The 12,278-nt window shown below is 31.2% G+C and overlaps 1 protein-coding gene across 1 annotated transcript in view; it reads right to left on the reverse strand.

The window, feature by feature from the left end:
• The window catches only part of LOC139487446 (uncharacterized), a 50,203-nt gene extending 38,157 nt beyond the window's left edge, over positions 1 to 12,046 (reverse strand). Inside the window, exon 1 of the mRNA XM_071272230.1 lies at positions 11,894 to 12,046. Within this exon, the coding sequence (XP_071128331.1) occupies positions 11,894 to 11,930 (37 nt within the window). The 5' untranslated portion in view covers positions 11,931 to 12,046. The remainder of the gene's footprint in view (positions 1 to 11,893) is intronic.
• Positions 12,047 to 12,278: the final 232 nt, after the last annotated feature.

Genomic DNA, 12,278 nt, shown 5'->3' on the forward strand with positions numbered 1-12,278 from the left:
TTATGGTCGTTATCAATGAGAACAATTCATATCGTATGGAAACTCATTTATTTTTATTTTTTTAACTTTTTATACTTAGGAATTTCGACCATATTTTAAGTATGTCAAAATAAAATTTGTCTAAAGAAGTTTTACAAACCTATTTGATATCATATTCTCTAACCCACACTTTTGTCTCTCGTATTCAAGTAATTATTTTTAGATAACTGGAATAAAAAGCAAAACGGACGAGTTTTACTGTCCCTCTGGTATCTTACGTCCCTACGTCAAATATCACTTCAAATTATATATACTGGTGTGCAATCATTGTCTGCAGTTGTAAACAGGGTAATTTTTTAAATTATTTATAGCCTAAACATTGACACACAGATTACATTATTTGTGATTAAATGAATTACAGATAAAACCGTACATATCAGTGTTTCCCTGTGAATAATCCAAATATATGAACATATCCTGTTGTACCACAAGCAATCAGTACTGGAACAGGGTAAAGTGTAAGCATAAATGATTCGTTCTAGGTCAGGTGTTGAAAAAAGACTTGCCCTAAATTAAAGTTTTATGGCCAGATATTCTGTGAGACAAATTTAAGTTGTTTTTTGTCTCATAGATGTATACCAAACACCTATTATTTATATATGACTTAAAATAAATGAAATTTAAGTGCCTTTATCTTTATCCCGTATAAACTTCACAAATAATACATGATGGTCTTGATGTATAGATTCTACGTACTGACGTTGTTTATTATCTTAACAACGTGCTATATTTTTCTTTCATTTGTCTTTGTTCTATTATTAATATAGCTTTGGCTGTTTGGATTGTTTTCTTTGATGTCCGTTTGACGTGGCTCATGTTATGATATTGAACTATTATATTTATTTATGTTGGCCTAATTTATGATTTCAGCTTTCAAATTGTGAACTTTCCATTTCTAAGTAGCAACATTCCAGCAGCATCTGCATACGGGGTATATATCTCCCAATTGATACGATATTCCCGTGCTTGCATTTTCTATCATGATTTTCTTGATAAGGGTTGCTGCTCACTAGGAAGCTATTAAACCAAGAGTTTAAAATGGTGAAGCTGAAATCATCCCTTCGAAAATTTTACGGACGCCATCACGAGTTGGTTGACCGTTATGGAATAACCGTTTCACAAATGATATCGGATATGTTCCTTACGTCGTAATTACAATCCCCTTTCCTTTCATGAATGTGACCTACCGAATTAGACTATTTACCGGATTTGTTATCACATAAGCAACACGACGGGTGCACATGTGGAGCAGGATCTGCTTACCCTTCCGGAGCACCTGAGATCACCCTTAGTTTTTTGATGGGGTTCGAGTTGTTTATTCTTTAGTTTTCTATGATGTGTCATGTGTGCTGTTGTTTGTTTGTCTTTTTCATTTTTAGCCTTGGCGTCGTCAGTTTGTTTTAGATTTATAAGTTTGACTGTCCCTTTGGTATCTTTCGTCCCTCTTCTGTGTTGTGTGGCTTGATAGTTGTTTACAAAATAATCTTATAACTGAGCAGTTTAGAAATCACTGGAACAATCACAGAATGATTGGAACTTTCCATGCATTTGAGTTACATAATGGTTTTAGAACGTTCCTAATAAAAGATGCGCTATTTAAACTTCTACATTTTACTAGAAACTTCCGTTGTGACTTTCTATGACGTTCTATTTCTAGAGTGTTCTAGACATTTCCGTAACATCTATATATATATATACAGACACTCAAGTTCTCTCAGACTTAGACATCGATAGACATTAGTATTCACAGCATTTGGATTGGCACTTTTATTCTACAAACAACATCATACTGGATTGTGACCTTATTAGTGAACGTAATATTCAGATTGGCTTCCGTGAAGATTTCCGGATACAGATAAAGATAAAAGATTGGACTCATATTTTGACAGTTAAGTTGACAGTAATATTTGTGTTATACTTCTTATAAACTTTTGTATAATAAATCTTGTTAAATTCTGTAATTGATTTGTGTCTTTTGTTGGCTACAATTTAAAGGTGATTTCGGACGTAACACTCGGTACTTACACATCTCATCAGTGTGTTTGTATTGTCTTTCGTTTGTGTTTGTGAGTTTGTATTGTCTTTCGTTTGTGTTTGTGTGTTTGTATTGTCTTTCGTTTGTGCTTGTGTGTTTTGTATATGTTAGTTTTTGTGTTTCTTTGGTTCTTAAAACGTGACTCTGTACTTTAAAAGACCCCGTCATTATGCTACTATAGTTCTATTATAAATTAGAAAATACTTTGAACAACAAACGTCAAAATTATTTTAATCGCGTAATGGTATTAACTATCTGTGGATTCTTAAGAATTTTAAAGAACTTCTATATTTTTTTAAATGTCGGTCTATTTCTGATATTAATTCTAACAAACTGTTGATATTGTATGCCAACAATTAAAGATTTGTATTCATTTAACTTTGAACGACACAATGTTTCCTATGTGACGTATACATTTCCTGACGTCAGACGGCGAAACAAGGAATGTGTTTTTAATTTGATAGATGCTTTTGTGCTTTTTGTAAAATTGTTTGTTTTAAGATTGTGACACAGTGATGACTGCTGTACCCATATTTTGACTGTTTTATTTATTATGTTTGTTTTGTTCACGCATCGTTGTAACTTTAACGGAATTTTATGAGACTGTCGTACAAGTGAGACGTTTAGCGCTATAAAACCAGGTTCAATCCACCATTTTCTACATTTGAAAATGCTTGTACTAAGTCAGGAGTATGATAGTTTTTGTCCATTCGTTTGATGTTTTTTTTTAATTTATTTTGTCTTGTGATTAGGGACTTTTCAATTGAATTTTTCTCGGAGTTCAGTATTTTTGTGATTTATTTTTTTAAGCATTTACTGAACAATCGATGAAAATTAAAGATAAAAAAAGAAAGATGTGTTGTGTTTGCTAGTGAGGCAATACTCCACCAGATACCAACTGACATACATGTAGAAGGTAACAACTATTTGTCATCGTACAACCTTAAATATTAAGCAAAGGACATAGTAACCTATAAAAGGACACGAAATGAAGACAATATAATATAAAAACTATTTATAAATCAGTAAGAAGAATTCTTATAAAAACACATTGAGCAGACCGACAGTATTTCGTAAGTAACAGGACGAGAACAAATTGACATCCAATACAATAGGTAGGTCTTATTACAGAGGTCATCCGAGAAAATGCTCGGGAAAATTTGGACTGCCACTGGAAAATGAGGATATATGGGATAGAAACCAAAATTATAAAGGCCACTTACGGACTCCTTAAAGAGTTGTTGCATGGGTTCTTAACGTGCAAAGAGTGTTGCATTCTCTATACACGTGGCATCGGATTCAACGTCCCCATTCTGACCGAACGTGGCTACAAACTTGTACATCCCGGCCAACCAAATAAACTCATCATAGATACCAGGATTAAAATTTTATATTTACTCCAAACGCGCGTTTCGTCTATAAAAGACTCATCAGTGCGCTCGAATCATATATGTTTAAAAGGCCAAATAGAGTACAAAGTTGAAGGCATTGAGGACCAAAAAATCCTAAAAATTGGACACCACAATTTGGCAAGCGTTTTACTGCCGGTCGGAAGAAGACCGAGTGACCATATTGTATTCCCCAGTTACCATTAGGGGTATTTGGTAGTGAATATTTGTTTTGAACAAAAAATGCAAATTTAAATAATCGCAACATTCTCTCAACAAAACTGATTTAACTGTGTAGCGAACTACTATTAAGATATATTATATTAAAATTACAGAAATTTCTATAAACTGTAACTAAATGAAAGAACAATATTATATTAAGCGGATCCATTTTGCAGTTTGACAGATTCCGACATACCAATTTTTGACCTTTTCAAACTAGACAAAATTATTACTTTACCTACAAATTCATACTCCAAATTGTTTATACATTTTATTTTACCCCTAGTTAATATAATATGTATCTATATAAAGTAATAAATTTGAAGAGTGTCTATAAAAAAAGTATGCAAATAATAAACAGTCCTCACCATTTGATTTAAACCAAAGCAGGAATGACATACAGTTAAAGAAATATGACATTTATATAGTTGAGTATGTAGATAGATCTTTCACAAGCAAATACACCTGTCTATAGAATATCAGCGCATACAAAACATGGCAGTAGTCACTTTCTTCTGCATCCTCACAGCTCAAGTAACAACGAATGAATATTTTGAATTGTGTTTAGTGTCGGAATACTAACGTTCAACAGCAGTAAGCAGTTTGTGATGACCACATTCCTGAATGGATAAATAATAAGTTACACATAGATTTATCGGAGCATAACCTCACTTCCTCCACGGGACTAAATAATAATTCGGGTAAAAGATAAAGCTTATAAACTTATCATATATAGCAGCATAACAATTGTTTACGGCCAGACACGTGTTGTGTCTACAAAATGTTTTCAAACACACTCGAATAAAAAATAAATAAAAATACTATGGTACAAAATTCAGATTGGCTATGGAAAATATAGCTAGGATAATGTCTTCATAAAACAAGGTACAGAAAAAAACTTAAACTTAAAAAAAATAATATCAAGAATATAAAACCAAATATCGTCTTTTTTTCTGTAAATTCACAAAACAAATTTTTAAGAAGGAAAACCGTAATTAAATAAGGAAATTGTATAACACAAATAGACACCATAAATAAATGCTAACGATGTGTAGGTGACAAGTGAAATCTATAAACTAAAAATGGTTAGAAATGTTTCTTATTGGCATTGTCAGCTCTTTTAAGACGAAGCAATATATCTTAACGACGTTTTTGGTATTTTTCTGTTCATTTCAGATTTATTCACTGCGGTAGTTCATTACTGATCAAATATTTGTTGTTTTTTTTTGGGATTTTTGTTTGTTTTTATAATGATTAAGATAATAACACAATAATCAAAATACCATGTGTCTGTATTACTAATGGTTTGCCAGTTACAAATACATTTCAATTATATCAAATATAGAAGGAGAAATTACTCTCATATTGAATCTCAATATCGCTCTGGTATCTTTCGTCCCTCTTTGGTATCATATTTTCTAACCCACCCTTTTGTCTCGCGGGGAAATAACTCTCATATGGAATCTCTATACCGCTTATGTCGAAATTAAACAAAACATCATGAGGACAAAACGAGCAATTTTGGAAAATAAATGTGTCGGTTTCTTCAATGGTGTCGAAGTATTAGATAAATAGTCATCGAAACGTGCGTCCGGCGCATTAGATTATACTTTTGATTTTTTTTAACCCGATATGCTAACATTGCCTATGTAAATTTTAGAATTATTTACGTGCACATTGAATGACAAATTTATGTGACGTATAAAATTTTCTAACGTCAGACACACAAATCAATGAATGTGTTTGAAGATAGATGTTTTTGTGTTCTGTTAAATTGTCCCTTTTAAAATTGTTATACGATGATGACTGATGTAACCATATTTTGACTATTTATTTTTTGTGTCTGTTTAGTTAACGCATCAATGTAAATATAACGGAATTTGATAAGACTGCCAGAGGGTTAGCGCTATAAAACCAGGTTTAATCCACAATTTTCTACATTTGAAAATGCCTGTAACAAGTCAGGAATATGACAGTTCTTGTCCACTTGTTTTTGATGCGTTTTGTTATTTGAAATTGCCATGTGATTATGGACTTTTCAAATTGATTTTCCTCTAAGTTCAGTATTTTTGTGATTTTACTTTTTATAATTCTGGTAACATTTTACACCACTGGGTCGATGCCACTGCTGGTGGACGTTTTCTCCCTGAGGGTATCACCAGTTCAGAAGTCAGCACTTCGGTGTTGACATGAATTTCAATTATGTGGTCATTTTATAAATTTCATATAAACAAAAGTATGAATTATTCAAAATACTAAGGATTTTAATATCCCATGCATAGATTACCTTAGCCGCATTTGGCACTTTTTTTAAATGATATTTTGATTTTCAATGCTCTTCAACTTTGTACCTGTTAATCTAATAATTTCGATTTGAGCGTCAATAGTAAGGCTTATGTAGACATAATGTGCGTCTGGCTTATTAAAATTATAAATATGGTACCTTTGATGATAGCTATTCTAAGAGAAAAAGGAAAAACATTTAAATATTTATAACAAAATCAACAGGTCTTACAACGGTAGAGTTGTAAGACCTAATAATACAAAAGCAATCAAAATTTGATAGATATGTTTTTGAAGAACATTATGGTTGACTGAAGTTCAGAATTTTAAAGTGTTTGAATCTTCAAGAGGAAGTACATCTATTATCAGCGATTAATTAACGTTGTGGAGTGTTTTAATCATCCTATCGTTAAATCTACGCTTTTTATGCACTGTATTTATGAGTGTTATTTAAATTATCTGATTTTAATAATTGTATCAGTTTAATTACTCTACACGCTTTTGTGTCCTTTTAAAATTTAACATCCATATACTGTGGCTACGAAAATGCATATGCACACCATTACACCCGTTTATTGAGGAGTAATATGTTTTATTACGATAATGGCTTTTTATGTACATTGTAAAGTGGAATGTTAATATTTGTTTTGACATAATTTTCATGTTGCAAACATGCGCAAACTTACTTTAAATGTATGTAGAAATTCATTGCTTCCGTTATTAATATATCGATCTAAATACATATCGAGGGTTGATGTTACAGAGGAGACACGATCTAAATACATACCGAGGGTTGATGTTACAGAGGAGACAAGATCTCAATACGTACCGAGGGTTTTTGTTACAGAGGAGACAATTGATCATAATGATGATAGTACATCTTATATAGTTGTAGAATCATTGAACTTTGTTCATCATTTTATTTCTCTTAAATTTTGAAAAAAATTACAATGTTAGAGTGTTTCGGCCCTATATATATTATCGTTTTGATTAACGTTTTCTGTACAAGTATTAGGTCACAACTACATCTGCTGATTGATATACAACAGGAATTTTTCTTCAAAATATAGTACTCTTTTACTGTAATATTAAATATAATTAATTTGTTAGAATCTAAGAATCTGCACTTTATGGCAGAAGATACAAGATTTGTGTGATTTTTTTCTTCCATTATACAAAGTTGTTTTTTTCTACATATTTGCCTTTTTATGCTTAATAAATTATTTATATATTAATTCAAAACTGTTCCAAATCGGCATGTGGTATGAGTACTAAATGAGACAACTCTTCATCGAAGTCCCATTTTGTAAAAGTAAACACTTATAGGTCAAGCACGGTCTGTAACACGTAGCCTCCTTTAAAAACAAAACGGAAGTAATTTGATAGAATTTATGTGTACATTACACATATAATGCAAAGATTTATTTCAACGATACCTTCCTGATTTCAGGATAACCATTGCATTATGTATATATATATTCTAATAAATTAATTTCCTTCGTGAAATAATGGATCCTTACAGTTTAACCTAGTGACACAGCCAATATGTTCGTGTAATGTGCAGTAAAGTAATATCTAAAGGAAAGATGAAGATCTGGTATGATACCTAATGAGAGAACTCTCAACCACAGACCAATTGACGTGGTCATTATTTTATAAACAAATTACTTGAACTTTACTCTTATTAATTGCCAGAAGGACATTCAAACTCATAATTCCGACGAATAAATTGACAGCCCAATGACTAAAAAGAAAAAGACAAACAAGCAAAACAATACACAAAGCACAACACAAAAAAAGACTGAGCAACACAAACTTGGGGTAATCTCAATTGTTCAGAAAGAGTAAGGAGATACTCTCCAAATGTGTCACCCGTACTCATGTTAGTATAACCCCGATAATAAGTCTAATTCAGAAGGTCACTTTCGGGAAAAGCAGACGACACTATAATTTAAAGTTACGATATTAAGAATATATCCGCTATTATCTGTGAAAAGGATATTCAATAATGGTCAATCAACTCGTAATTGCGTCTAAAAATTTTACAATGCGATGATTTGACAACTTGGTAAAATAGTTTCTTTGGGAGCAGCAATCTTTTATCAAGGAAATCATGAGAGAAAATACAAGCCCTGGAATATTGTATCAACGTGAAGATATATACTCCGTAAAGATATATATAACTGCATTTAGGTTCTGCTCATATGAAATTGTATGATGTTACTTAGCATTTCGTCTTTGCAACCAGTGATATGGATAAGATTTTCCCCAGCATTCAAATTTGACATCAAGTTAAAACAACTTGTTTTGTAAGTTATCAAAGAAGCTGACATGAAAAAAAACGTGATTAGTTTATGGTTAAAATAACTACCAAAAACACAACCAGGCAGGCAAAAATGAATGACATGCTTAATGTCTGTTGTTGCTGTGTTATATATTTGTTTTTCGGTCATTTTTTTGTATACATAAATCAGGCCGTTAGTTTTCTCGTTTGAAAGGTAAATACATTTTGTATCATTTCGGTGCCTTTTTACAGCTGATTTGGCGGTTTGGAATTTGTGCATAGTTGATGTATGTTCGGTGACAAACAGTTTTAAAAGTCTGTGTAATTTGGTCTCATGTGAAGAGATGCCTCATTTGCAATCATACCACATCTTCTTTTTTATAATTGATTACAGTTACTGACTTGGTAAGCAAATACTTCAAAATAAATCTGGTTTTCCATATGGTCAATTACTAAAATTTGATGGTGACTGTAAAAGCAAAATAACATTCTGGAAAACATCTGTTGATAAGTTGGAAAGGTATTAGGAGAGCAACTACTGTCAAATTATAAAACATTACAAAATCTAATACAGTTTCAATTTAAAATGACTGGAAATACTCAATATAAATTACACATTAATGTTTAATAATGTTATTCATTATTCCATTTTTTTGGTGCTCAATATGTATAAAAATTTCGTAAAATATAGATATTTGTCGATCAAAATAAAAACGTAAATTAGATGAAATATCTTAAAATCAAAACTATTAGTGAAAATACAGATATATTTATCGATATTTTGCATAACTAATACATTCGATCAATTTAAGCTATTAAAATATTTGTCAAATATTGTAAATTTAAGTCTAGATACAATCATGCAATCAACTACAGAACTTAAATTCAAATTTATATTTACTATCTAAATGCTTTCTGTCAGGCAGTCTTGTTTTTTGTTAATTATTTTGCTTTAAACCTGACTATTAGCATACTTTACAATTTATTTTATGGTGTTTGTTCACATAAGTCTGAATAGTTCTCTATAGCTTCTGACACCCGACTCCATGTGATTACCGGGGATATTTGCCTCATTAATCATTACGTTTATGAATAAAATATGCTGTAAAAAGTAAAATTATAAAAAGACGAAGCTCCTGGGAAATTCTAAACGGAAAGTCCCTAATCAAATTGCAAAATCAAAATCTCAAAACACATCAAACGAATTGATAATAGCTGTCATGATCCTGACTTGGTAAAGACATTTTTTCTGAACTAGACTTGATTGAGCTTAACAAAAACCCAATCAAATAAGGTAATAGGGTGAGAATTCATCCAAGCTCTTACGTTAGAAAAAAAAACGAGACACAATGTAAAGAATGGAAGTTAGGAAAATCAACAGTCCACAAAACACGTAATCAAAAAGATTTTGATACGGATTGAATTATCATAAATTTTTACAGTTTAAACGCATCAAACATACTAGTAATTTTTTATGTGTTTAGTTTGAATGTTTAAAATAAACAGCTAGTTAACAGAACATGGCAAAATCAACTATATTTCATTCCAGCATGGAAGCTTTTACTAATTTGTTAGTATCCATCAAGAACTAAACGTACGATAGAAGGTGTGGCACTCAAACATCGATAGAAGAATGGCATAAAAAATAAACAATTGGTTACTTTATAGATTCATATCAAATCCACCGTCTGCGCTTGAATCAAAACAGAAGAAGGCAAAATTAAGTAAAAAAATATAAAAACATGAATACTACAAATTCATTATTTTTTACCAGATATAAAAGATTTTTATAGCCGACATCGTAGACGTGTTCTTTTTGTACAATATATGTTTCTATTATACTGCTATCAGTTTGCAGGCTAGAACATTTGTCACGTAAATGTGTCACTTTACAAACGGTTGTGACAATTCAATGGTTTAACTGTAAAACTTTTGAGGGTGTAAAGAAACTCATCATAGATACCAGGACTAAATTTAGTATATACGCCAGACGCGCGCCTTGTCCACACACGACAAACCAGTGACGCTCAGATATAAAAGTTCGAAAGTCAAAAAGGGGGTACAAAGTTGTACAGCTCTGAGGATCAAAAGTTGAAAAAGGTTGTGCCAAATACGGTTATGCTTGTGATGAGAACAACCTTATTATATAGAACAATTTATGCTATTGCAAACAGTAAATTTTATCAAATGAATATAAAAGATTTACAAGATAAAACTGACGTCTTAAATAATTACAGAAAACAAAACCCGAATAAATAATACATTGAAGACCAACACAGAAAATAGACAAACCCGACCCAGTCCAGGCCTGAACACAAAAAGTCATAACAATGACGTCACATACGTAGTGGTGAAAAGGCACAATATTACGTCACGCAGACATTTGAATTTCTGAAACAGCACAAAAATGACGCCATATTTGAAAAATTATAGCTAAAAAATAAGATAGAAATAGGATTGCTTTAAGATTATAATAGAACTAAATACTGCTATTACATTTAAGCTCAATGCACATTGCAATCTTAATTAATAGCAATTGACTATATTATATATAGATGTCCGGTTTGTTTTAAATCTAACTTCAAACAAACAAAAATCGTACAGATTACGTTGAACAAAATCAAAACTAATATGATGAGGGCGGTGATTAATTTTCTTTACCATAACATATGAATTTAATAATAAAGACGTCAAGCAATTTGACAAAATCCGATGAAAATTAAAAATATAACCACAAACTAATTACATGAATTTGGGATAGATAAGTACCGTAACACGTCTTATAGTAATGCGAGTTCACACTCAGCAAAACAGTCACTATCGGGAATAAAACTTGTTCGGTACTTAAAAGATTAGACGACGTAATGACAAACCACAATCTACCATTTGGTAAAAACGTCCTTAGCTAGTTTGGTCAAAGACACATAATATGGATCAACTAATTCGTGATGGTGTTCATAAAATTTACGGAGTGTCATTTTTAATCTGTCCTCCTCATAACTTTGTTGAAGCAGTTTCTGTGTAAGGAGCACACTTCTGTATATAGTGTGAACATGCACGAGAATAACGTATCAATTGTGATATGTAAACACCATACGAAGGGGCAGAGGGTATGTTACTGCTGAGAAATGGGAAATTGATAATTGTGAAGTTGAAATCGTCCCGTTTATCATAGATTTTCGTGTGAAGTCGTCCATCTGCGTAAATATTAGAGGAAAAGATCAACGTATGAAGCAGTCCTTTTAGTATCAGTAGTATCCTTAATTTCAAGTTCGCTGGGATATATGACATGTAAGTATTGGTTGAAATAAGGGTTATTCAATGATAGAAAATCATCAATATATCGGAAAGTAAAAATAAAGAATTTCGAACAAAGCGTACATATATACTTTTAAAATCACATTAAAAAATTACGATTTTTTCCATTTTTTCCTGAAATGTAGACCTATTTTTTTTTTACATATTTTACTTTTATAATTTTATTATGTGTTTTTCAATTTTGATGCACTTGCAAATGACACTTTGATATAATAAATTATTATCTTTTTTATCTAATTAGTCAAATATGAAAGTGTATTAAAAGTCGACATTGTTGTACTCTTATATTAAATTTATATCCAAGTTATGATAAAACTAACTCACCTGTCAGCAGATACAGCAGTAAAAAGATTTTCCTCATTTTAAATCTTTATTTAAGGTCCAGTAAAAGTTAATACTGAAACTCAAATAACGCAGCTCTCACTTTATATATTAGGTATAGTAAGTCGTATGCTATGAATATTTGAATTCATTTCCAATTAACTTTTAAATGAATATTGAATTTTAAGGCGAACCAATAGCTCTCTTGTGCAAGTAATAAGCTATTTAATTATTGAAACAAAAATTACAAACATAGTAAACACATGTTTTAAATATCAGTTACATTTGATTTTAATCACACTTTTCGAAATTAAAAAAATTGATATTTGATTTTTAAAGCATATTTTGTTGATGACTGGTAACTTAAGGATGAATTCTTCTGACGTGT

The sequence above is a fragment of the Mytilus edulis genome, chromosome 9, assembly GCF_963676685.1.
Source record: "Mytilus edulis chromosome 9, xbMytEdul2.2, whole genome shotgun sequence".
Taxonomy (NCBI): Eukaryota; Metazoa; Mollusca; class Bivalvia; order Mytilida; family Mytilidae; genus Mytilus; species Mytilus edulis.